At 41.8% G+C, this 11,595-nt stretch overlaps 1 protein-coding gene across 1 annotated transcript; it reads right to left on the bottom strand.

The window, feature by feature from the left end:
* Nucleotides 1–7,784: 7,784 nt before the first annotated feature.
* LOC138907946 (uncharacterized) lies at nucleotides 7,785–8,318 on the bottom strand. Its single transcript, XM_070198573.1, has 2 exons — nucleotides 8,054–8,318; nucleotides 7,785–7,957 (listed from the first exon to the last, which is right to left on the bottom strand). Exons 1-2 carry the CDS (start codon nucleotides 8,316–8,318, stop codon nucleotides 7,785–7,787), a joined length of 438 nt encoding a protein of 145 aa, XP_070054674.1.
* Nucleotides 8,319–11,595: the final 3,277 nt, after the last annotated feature.

Below are 11,595 nucleotides of genomic sequence, written 5' to 3'. Positions count from 1 at the left end.
AGAACGCTTTCGCTAGTTTTGTTAAAAACTTTTGCGGGGTGCTTTTATTTTTCTCTCTTCTTTATGTTTGAGAGGTGCAAAACCTTGAAAGTACATCATGCTTGGAAGTGGATCTTTCACTTCAGGGGCTGTTGACCAGTAATGACTATGTTGCTATGAGATGTCCACAAGAAGAGATGACATTCATTTAATTTCTTTCGCGTTGCTTTGCAATTGAATTTCTGTGTGGGATGTAGTAGCTAACTAGTAAAAATCCCCTCAGATGTTTTTATCTATTTGAAGTGTAATGCACATTGTTTAGTAGAGTAAGCTGATGGGATTGTTATGTAGCCTTAGTATGCAAGATTTCAGTACAGGTATTATTTTGCAGACAAATTTCAGTTGCATCAATAGAAAGAGCTATATGGTAAGCAAGTAATATGCTAGATGAGCAGGTAAGAAGAATTCAACATTTTATTCATTCACTTATAAAAGAAAAGTTGTGTATATTCTTGGAGATACTAACAAGAGCATTTCCTGCTCAGTATATTCTAGCCAATGTGAGAGAAAGGAAGGTCTGTTGACCTAGAGCAAGTGAAGTGTATTAAAGACGAGGATGACAGAGTATTGATGGAAGAGGCACATATTAGGCGTAGCATACTTCCATAAACTCCTAAATGAAGAGGGAGACAGAGACTTTGTGTTGCGTGATTTGGAGCACTCCGAGAGTTGTCGAGATTTTGGTTATTGTAGGTGTGTTAAAATTGATGAGGTCAAGAGGGCTATGCGTAAGAGCAGGGGGATAGCGACTGGGCCATACGAAATTCTAATTGAATTTTGGAAGAGCGTGAGCAGGGCAAGCTTGGAATGGTTCACTAGGTTGTTTAACATCATTTTAGGACGAAAAAGATGCTCGAAGAATGGAAATGGAGTATGATGATTCCGTCATACAAGAACAAGGGTGATATCCAAAATTGCAATAATTATAGGGGTATCAAGCTGCTGAGCCATACTTTGAAAGTTTGGAAGAGGGTGGTGGAAGCAAGGGTGAGGAAGAGTCTCTATTTTTGAAAACCAGTTCAGATTCATGTCGAATTGTTCGATTACGGAAGTCATTCATCTTGTAAGGAGGTTGGTAGAGCAGTATAGGGAGATGAAGAAGGACTTGCATATGGTGTTCATTGATCTAGAGAAAGTATACGACAAAGTCCCAATGGAGGTTCTTATGGAGATATTTTGAGGCTACATGTGTTCCTGTAGCTTACACTAGGATGACTAATGACATATATGATGGAGCTAAAACTCGGTTAAGGATAATGGGAGGGGAGGGGGACTCCAACCACTTTCCATTTGTGATGGCGTTGCACCAGGGGTCAACTCTTAGCCCATTTTTATTTGCCTTGGTGTTGGATACACTGACGCGTCACATTCAAGGGGAGGTGTCATGGTATGTTATTGGCGGAAGATATTGTACTAATTGACTAGACTCGAATCGGCGTTAATGCGACACTGGAGGTTTGGAGATACACCCTAAAGGTTTTAAGTTGAGTAGGACCAAGGCAGAATACGTGGAGTATAAGTTCAGTGATGTGATCAATGAAACGGACGTGGCCGTGAGACTTGATACACAACTCATCCCCGAGAGAGATAGCTTCATGTATCTGGGTCTTTAATCCAAGAAAATAGGGAGATTGACGAGGGTGTTACACATCTTATTAGAGTGGGGTGGGTGAAATGGAGGCTCGTCGGTGTCTTATGTGATTAGAATATGCCACTTAAACTTAAATGTAAGCTATACAGAGTGGTAGTTAGACCGACTATGTTGTATGGGGCAGAGTATTGGCCAGTCAAGAACTCCCATGTCCAAAAAATGAAAGTAGCAAAACTGAGGATGTTGAGATGGATGTGTAAGCATACCATGATGATAGTATTAGGAGTGAGAATATTCGGGCTAAGGTAGAAGTGTCCCCCATTGAAGACAAAATAAAGGAAGCGAGACTTAGATGGTTTGGGCATGTGAAGAGGAGAAACACAGATGCCAAGGAGGTGTGAGAGGTTGGCCTTGATGGATCTGAGAAGAGGTAGAGGTTGGCCAAAGAAGTATTGGAGAGATGTGATTAGACAAGATATGCTTCAGCTGACCGAGGATATGATCCTTGATAAAGGTGTGGAGGTCGAAGATTAAGATTGATTGTTAGTAGGTAGTTGAGTGTGTTTCCTAACAATTTCAATGTTATTAGTGGCAGACTTGTATTCTAACATTGTAGATTTCTATCACTACATGTTATTCCTTTCGCCTCGTTTTTTTTTTATCTTGTTCTCGTTACTGCTTGTTGCTACTACTCTATTTTTATCTTTCCTCGTGTTGAGGGTGTACTTGAAGAAACAACCTCTCTACGTTTACTGTAGGGGTAAGATCTGCGTACTCACTATCTTCCCCAAACCCCATTTGTGAATTATATATATATATATATATATATATATATATATATATATATATATATATTGTTGTTGTTATAGGTTTTATGTCAATAACTTAAAGTTACTCTCTGGCAAATCTTATTAATACACATTTATCTGTAGTCGTCCTCTTAAATTTCTTTTCTTTTCCTAAGACTCCTTTTGCATTACCTTGTAAGCGTAAGTCTATTACGTATTTAATTTGAGCGTAAAACATCAAAAAACAAAGTATTAATAGAAAGTTTAGGTTTTAGATTTGGTATCCATTTTGGATGCCTCTAAGTTGCTCACGGATCCGAGTGTCAGATTCGGCAAAATCTAAATTATAAGATTCGGGAGTGCGTATCCATACTTGGATACTGGTGGGGGATTCGGCTAAAAAAATTCAAAATTGTAAAAAATAGAGCTTTATAGATATTATAAATTTTGAGAGATACTCCCCATCTATAATCGCTGCTACTATCTACCAGAAATCCGAACTCATAATACGGCCCCTTGAATTCTTGGTTTTTCTGAAACACAAAACAGCAAATAACTAAGAATAAGAGGCTATTTCTCAAAAAGATCCATTCTTCTCCTACTTTTCTTTCCAGAAGACCCACATGGTGGCTAGCTGGGCAACGTCGTCCAGTTCTTGGAATAAGATCTCTTGTACTTCATGGCTTTGAGAGAGGTTTAGCTATGCCCTGCATCTTTACTTCCTTCTTCTTGCGCTCCAGCCTCCAGCTATTCATCCATCCTTCACTGAACCCGACATCACCCATGGCACCCCTAACCAAGAATAAACCACCAATTGCATGAAGCTACCTGGCAATATGACTAGAGGTGATCCATGTCCTCTCTTTTGAACATCTACACATGAAGTATCAACTAACATATGTAATCCTCCTTTTTTATGTTCTTTGCTGTCAGAATCGTACCCCTTACTGCCAACCAAGCGAAGAAACAGATGTTCCTAATTCCTAGATCCTCTAGGAATCCAACTAACATATGCTGGAAACTGACTCCTCTCTTACCAACATCATAGGGTAGTATGACTTTACTGAAAAAGCACCATCACTAGCCTCCCACCTCCACGATCTTGGTCAGTGAGCATATATTCTGTTTGTAGAGCATTTCCATGAACTTTCGGAATTCGTCCACCTCCCAATCTTGTTAATTAATTCTTTCTTTTCTCTTGGACAAAGGGAATTAAAATACCAATGTATACGCTGAACCACTGTTTTGGCATTATATATTTTGTATAAATAATAGTCTGAATAAGAGTATGATACTAGACGGCTAGAGAAGAGAGAGGCAGAAAATTTTGTCAAGACTAAGTTCAGCCATACTTAATTCCCTTTTCAATGTACTACTGAGGTTATTTAAGTTTTAATTAATGTGTCAGACTGTATAAATTTCTTGAGAAGACGAAGTAAATTGTATGGTTGTAACCAACCCTAAAAGAAGAACAGTATGGTGGTAACCTACTGAGGTGTTACGTGATAGAAGGATGACTACCAAAGTGAAAGAGATTTTCTATAGAATAGTTATAAGACCGGCAATGTTATATGATAGTGAATGTTGGGCTACTAAATTCCAACATATCCATAAGATGGATGTGCGGTCATACACGATTAGATAAGATTAAAAATGACCACACTGGCCAATTAATAGCACGCAATGAGGGTAAATTGAGAAAAGGTCGTTTGAGATGGTTTGGTTATGTCCTGCGTCACCCTACAGATGCACCGGTCCGTAATTGTGAAAATATGGTGAGTGAAGGTGTTATGAAAGTTATCTCGAAAGACCTACAAATTCGTGGAATCAATGTAGATTTAACTAAATATATGGCACAATGGAAGAAAAAGATCCATATAGGTGATACTTACTAGTTAGGAATTTGCTTTAAATTTGTTATAGAACTTTATATATATATATATATATATATATATATATATATATATATATATATATTGTTGAGGTTTTGTTTTTAAGATGAAATAGTCTTAAAATGAGGGTGAATGGGAAATGGAGGGAAGATGAAATTTTTGAGTAAAATTTTAAGTTTCCCCCTCTTGACAATGAGACATTGTCCCATATTGGAAGATGAAAAGATTTTTGGTGGGTATATATATAATTGCTCTTCTTGTAGCTCTTAAAGAGTTAAGAAGAAAGCAGGCCTCGCGCCGTCATCGTCGCCGCTCGCTCGGCTTCGGCTATGGCTATGGCTACGGCTTCGGATTCGGATTCGGATTTGGTCAAATGATTGATTGATTAATTCATTAGCTCCACCATGGAGGGTGAACGATTGTTCTTCTTCAACACTGGCTGCTATATATATGTGCAGCAGTTGTTGAAGAAAGACACACAACACACAATATACAAGACACAAAACTGAAATCGCTCAACAGATTTGGCTATACATTACACTCCTTTCTCTCAACATTTCCATACGATTTTTTGAGTTTCTACTCCTTCGTTCTGCATTGTTTTAACTTCAAACAAAGCAACTGTAAGTGTGATTTGTTACCGAACTTTATGTTTGCTGAAACACTGGGGTAGAGCAGTTATATATATCGAGCTTTATAAGGCGGTACAACTATTTTACTTACTATATTGAGAGAGTTGAGTCAATATCAGCAGGTGAGCATATCTTCAGATTATCTTTGACTCCCAGTTACTTTCAGTTATTATATTATCAGTTCAGTTTCAACTTTCAGTATATTGCCTTACATACTCGATACATTATTTCGTACTGGCATCCCTTTTTTGGGGGCGCTGCATTTCATGCGTGCAGGTTCAAATAGATAGATGGGTAGACCTCATCATTAGGTGTTGCCCGAGTTCATCTTGATCGGTAAGCTCCATGCCCTTCGGAGTTGCCGGGTCTAGAGCTTTATGTACATCTTGTGTATATATGTATATATGATATTAGTAGGTCGGGGCCCTGTTCCGATCACAGTATATCCATCAGTAGAGGCTTGTAGACCTATCCTGTCAGTTAGTGCAGTATGTTGGGCTTGTAGGCCTTTTATGTATATTTTGTTGGTTTGCCAGCTGTAGTAGTTATGACGGCCTTGTCGGCCCAGTATTATATTGATGTTTAGTCAGCGTTCGCAATTATCTTGCAATGTGGCCCATGGCCAAAGTATGATATTATATGCTCAAAGTCCCTTAGTCGCAAGTTGGTACGCAAGGATAGGTGAGGCATCAGGTGCCGGTCTCGCCCCCCAGGTTCGGGGCGTGACAAGTATTATCACTCATGATTATGCCGAGGTCCTACGACTCGATCCATAATAATGTATACACTACCGAGGGTCGAGCAGTACGAACCACGGATGCATCTATCTACTGTCGAGGCGTTCGGCCTGTTCCACAAGAAGAGAGGATACTTTATAAGCATTTGACTTAAATGTTATTAAAGGCTAATAGACAATGTAATACAAATTCCATTAACGGTCTTTCACAATTCCTCTAACAAGTTCTATTATCATTTAGGCACTTTAATTAACAAGTAGGGTGCAAACATTTTAAATAATTTATGATTTGGGTATCCTAAAAACAACCGGACATAAGCATAATTAGTATCTACGCACGGACTCTCGCCACCTCGTATGAACGTAGCCCCCACAATTAGAAGCAAACATTAATTTAAATCACATATGGGGTAAATTTCCTCTTATAAGGTTAGATAAGAGACTTACCTCGTCTCAAAGCTCACTTTCTGGCCTCAATTCAATCTAAAGCCTCAACTCGGTGCCGAACAATTCGAAACTAGTCAAATATTGTTTAAATCAATCAATATATGTTCAAAAGTTCATATTTTAACTATTAGAGTGATTACCCAACCCCAATTGAAGTATTCCTAAAATTCATCCCTATGCCCACGTGCCCAGATTCCAGAAATTTTCGAAGAAAGTTGTTACCCATAATCTCACGAACTTAAATATATAGATTTTCACTTAATTCCATAAGCATTTTCGTGGTTAAACTCCATTTTTATCAAAATCTAGTTTTTTTTAATCTAAACCCATAAATTTCACAAATTTAAATGTTAAAATCTACCCATAATCTGTGTATTTAACTTACATTAGATAGAATTTACTTACCTCCAAGTTGCTAGGCGAATACCTCTCTCAAGAAGCTCCAAAATCGCCCAAAATTGAGAGAAATGGGTTAGAAATGGCTCAAGTCCCGTAATAAATGAAGCTCACTGCTTCTAGGACTTTCGCTTCTGCGGAAAGGGCATCGCAGATGCGGTCCTCCCCTCAGCTGGCTTCCTCGCTTCTGCGACCAGTGGATCACTTCTGCGAGACCGCTTCTGCGGTGAGCACGTCGCACCTGCGCCTTCCCCCGCTTCTCAAATCGTCAGCTTCGCACCTGTGCCTCCGCAAGTGCAGTCCTCCCCTTGCTTCTGCGATTCCTGGGTAGTCTTTGCTGGGCTACTTCTGCGGTTGTTGGCTCGCTTCTGCAAGCTCGCTTGTGGCTAGCCTTCCGCAGGTGCGATTGCACCAGAAGTTGGATGCTTCATCCATTTCCTCTAAGTCTAAAAACTTGGTCCACGCCTCGTTTGATTGACATCCGAGACCGCCGGGGCCCCCGCCCAAACGTACCAACAAATTTGAAATCATAAAACGGACTCGCTCGTACCCTCAGAACGCATAAAACAATATCAAAACTAAGAATCATACCCCAAACCAAATTGAATCAAGTTATGAACTTCAAGTTCTTCTAACTTACTCCGAACGCGCCGAAACATACTTAAACTACTCAAAATGACACCAAATTTTGCGTGCAAGTTTTAAATCACCATACAGAATTATTCCCAAGATCAAAATTCCAAACGGACCTCGATAACACCAAAACCTAGTCTAAACCAAATTTAAAGAACTTTAAAACCTTCAAGGTGCCAACTAACAATATTAAGCGCCAAAACGCTCACGGTTCATCCAAAACCCGATCCGAACATACGCTCAAGTCCAAAATTATCATACGAACCTATTGGGACCATTAAATCCTGGTTTCGAGATCGTTTACTCAAAACATTGACCAAGGTCAAACTTAGCCCTTTTAGCTAACCTTAAGGAACTGAGTGTTCCGATTTTAACCCGAACCCTTCCAAATCTCAAACTAACCATCCTTGCAAGTTATAAAATAGTAAAACCACATACGGGAAGTCTTATTTAAGGGAACGGGGACCTAGAAAGCAAAATGACCGGTCGGGTCGTTACATTCTCCACCACTTAAACAAACGTTCGTCCTCGAATGGGTCTAGAATCATACCTGGATTGCTGAACAATTGTGGATATCTGCTCTGTATGTCCTCGTCGGTCTCCCAAGTCACCTCCTCAACTGGTTGACCCCTACACTGAACCTTTACTGTAGAAATCTTCTTGGCGAACCTGTCTGTCAACAATGGCAATTGGCTCCTCCTTATAACCCAGACTCTTATCTAACTGAACCATGTTGTAGTCCAACACATGCGACCAGTCGGCATGATACCTTCGGAGCATAGACACGTGGAAAACTGGATGAACTACCGATAGATTGGGAGGCAAAGCAAGATCATAAGCAACCTCCCCAACTCGTCTCAACACCTCGAATGGACCTATAAACCTTGGGCTCAACTTGCCCTTCTTTCCAAACCTCATGATCCCCTTTATCGGCGAGACGTTCAAGAGAACTTTCTCTCTCACCATAAAAGATAAATCACATGCCTTCTGATCTGCGTAACTTTTCTGTTTGGACTGTGTTGTGTGAAGTCGCTCCTGAATCAACTTTACCTTTTCCAAGGCATCCTTCAGCAAATCAGTTCCATAAAACTTAGCCTCGACGGGATCAAACCATCCGATGGGAGAACGACATCGCCGGCCATATAAAGCCTCAAATGGAGCCATCTCGATGTTGGACTGATAACTATTGTTGTAAGAAAACTCGGCCAAAGGCAAGAATCGATCCCACTACCCTACGAAGTCAATCACACATGCTCTAAGCATATCCTCCAAGATCTGAACTACCCGCTCTGATTGCCCATTGGTCTACTGATGAAAGGATATGCTGAGCTCTACACGGGTCCCCAACTCACTCTGTACTGCTCTCCAGAAATATGAAGTAAACTGAGGGCCTCTATCGGATATAATGGAAACAGGTACACCATGCAACCAAACAATCTCATGAATATAAATCTGGGCCAACCTCTATGAAGAGTACATGGTCACAACCGGAATGAAGTGTGCCGACTTGGTCAACCTGTCGACAATGACCTAAACTGCATCAAACTTCTGCAAGGTCCGTGGTAACCCAACTACGAAGTCTATAGTAATGCGCTCCCATTTCCATTCAGGTATAGTCATCTGCTGAAGTAGGCCACCTGGCCTATGATGCTCATACTTGACCTGCTAGAAATTTAGGCACCTCGCCACATAATCAACTATGTCCTTCTTCATTCGCCGCCACCAATAATGCTGCCTCAGGTCGCGATACATCTTCGTAGCACTTGGATGAATAGATTATCAAGAACGGTGTGCCTTCTCTAGGATCTTCTCCCTCAAACCATAAACATTAGGAACACATAGGCGACCCTGGAGTCGCAGAACACCATCCTCACCGATAGTAACCTCCTTGGCACCACCCTATAATATCGTCTCTCAGAGAACCAACAAGTGTGAATCATCAAACTGGCAAGCCTTGATTTGCTTGAATAGTGAAGATTGAGCAACGGCGCATGCAAGAACTCGGCTGGGCTCTGAAATATCCAACCTCACAAGTCTGTTAGCCAAGGACTGAATGTTCGAAGCTAATGTCCTCTCCTCTGCTGAAATGAAGGCCAAACTACCCATACTCTTCGCCTTTCTGCTCAAGGCATCCGCAACTACATTCGCCTTGCCTGAATGATAAAGGATGGTGATATCATAGTCTTTTTGTAACTTAAGCCACCTGCGCTGCCTCAAATTGAGATCTCTCTCCTTGAACAAGTGATGCAAGCTGCGATGATCGGTGTAAACCTCACAGGACACCCCATAAAGATAATACCTCTAGATCTTAAGAGCATGAACAATCGAGGCCAACTCCAAATCATGTACATGGTAATTCTTCTTATGGGGCTTCAACTGACGTGAAGCATATGCAATAACTCGCCCCTCCTGCATCAATACACAACACAAACTAACGCGTGAAGCGTCATAATACATAGTATACATCCCTGAACCGAAAGGCAACACTAACACTGGTGCTGAAATCAATACGGTCTTGAGCTTTTGAAAGCTCGCCTCGCAATCATCGGACCATCAGAACGGAGCACCCTTCTGGGTCAATCTAGTCAAAGGTACTGCAATAGATGAGAAGCCCTCCACAAACCGGCGATAATAACCTGCTAACCCCAAGAAGCTCCTGTTCTCAGTTGTTGTGGTAGGACGAGGCCAACTCTGAACTGCCTCAATCTTCTTGGGATCAATCTTAATACATCCGCCTGATACAACATGTCCCAAGAATGCTACAGAATCTACCCAAAACTCACACTTGGAGAACTTAGCATATAGCTTCTATTCCCGCAAGGTCAGAAGTACCACTCTTAAATGATGCTCATGCTCCTACATGCTACGCGAGTAGATCAAAATGTCATCAATGAAGACAATGACAAACGAATCAATATATGGCCTGAACATCATGTTCATCAAATCCATAAACTCCGCTGGGGCGTTAGTCAAACCGAAGGACATAACTAAAAACTCATAATGGCCATATCTAGTCCGAAAAGTAGCCTTCAGAACATCCAAATCCCGAATCTTCAACTGATGGTACCCCGATCTCAAGTCAATTTTAGAGAACACCCTGGCACCCTACAACTGGTCAAACAAGTCATCAATACGCGGTAACGAGTACTTGTTCTTGATGGTAACTTTGTTCAACTTGCGGTAATCAATGCACATCCGCATAGTCCCATCTTTATTCTTCACAAATAACATTGGTGCACCCCAAGGCGATACACTCGGTCTAACGAATCCTTTTGCTAGCAACTCCTGAAGCTGCTTCTTCAACTCTTTCGGAGCCATGCGGTATGGTGGGATAGATATAGGCTGGGTACCTGGAACCAAATCAATACAGAAATCGATATCACGATCTGGTGGCATGCTTGGAAGATCAGAAAGAAACACATCGGAGAACTCCCGAACCACGGGCCCTGGATCAATCGCTGGAATCTCTATGGTAGTAGCCCGAACATAGGCTAGATAAGCCAAACAACCCTTATCGACCATGTGTTGAGCCTTCAGAAAAGAAATAACCTGACTAGATGCACTGATAGATGAACCCTTTCCACTTAAATCGAGGCAACTCTGGCATTGCCAAGGTAATAGTTTTGGCATGGCAATCAAGGATGGAGTGATATGGAGAGATCCGCTATAGTCTCATAACAACATAATGTAACAATGCAGGACTGGTAGATCCGATACACAATAACAGAATAGCTCACAGGAGTGGACACATAAAACAAGAGTACCCAAGGACTCACGAGGAACACCCATGAAATGAGCAAATAGAGATGAAACATATAAATATGTGGATCCTGGGTCAAATAGTACTAAAACATCCCTACTGCAGACAGAAATAATACTTGTGATCATGGAATATGAGGCCACTACATCTGGTTTGGCCGAAAAAGCATAGAACCTAGCTGGAGCACCACCTGACTGGCCTCCACCTTTAGGACGGCCCCTACCCACCTGCCCTCCGCCTCTGGGCGCTCGGACGGCTGGTAGGTGCAGTTGGTGTTTTAATCATAGGCTGTTGACCCTGCTACACTGCCTTGCCCCAAAGACTGGGGTAGAACCTCCGCACATGACTGAGATCCCCGCACCCGAAATAATTTCTCGGCACGGTGGATTGCTGGCCTGAAGTCTGACCCTGATGGCCTGAATACCCACTGGAGGAACCTTGAATAACTGGTGGGTGGTAGGAACTCTCTAGCATGGCACTGAAATAGGGTCGCACTGGAGCACCCCGAAGAGGCAGCAAAGCTGTATATGTGGGCCTGCTAGACTGACCCCTCACGAACTGACCCCTGTCCCCATCCGGGGCACCACTGAACTCTCTAGAATATCGAAACCGCTTATCCCTCGTCGCCTGCTCTCAGCTCCACTGACGGACACCCTCGATCCTCTGAGCTATCTCCACAAC

Source organism: Nicotiana tomentosiformis, chromosome 3 (assembly GCF_000390325.3).
Source record: "Nicotiana tomentosiformis chromosome 3, ASM39032v3, whole genome shotgun sequence".
Taxonomy (NCBI): Eukaryota; Viridiplantae; Streptophyta; class Magnoliopsida; order Solanales; family Solanaceae; genus Nicotiana; species Nicotiana tomentosiformis.
This window is presented reverse-complemented; position numbering and strand designations above follow the sequence as displayed.

Coding starts and splice junctions, on each gene's coding strand:
- LOC138907946 (XM_070198573.1), bottom strand. CDS start 8,318: ATGGCTCCATTTGAGGCTTTATATGGCCGGCGATGTCGTTCTCCCATC. Junction 7,958..8,053: donor CATGAGGTTTGGAAAGAAGG/GCAAGTTGAGCC, acceptor ATCTATCGGTAG/TTCATCCAGTTTTCCACGTG.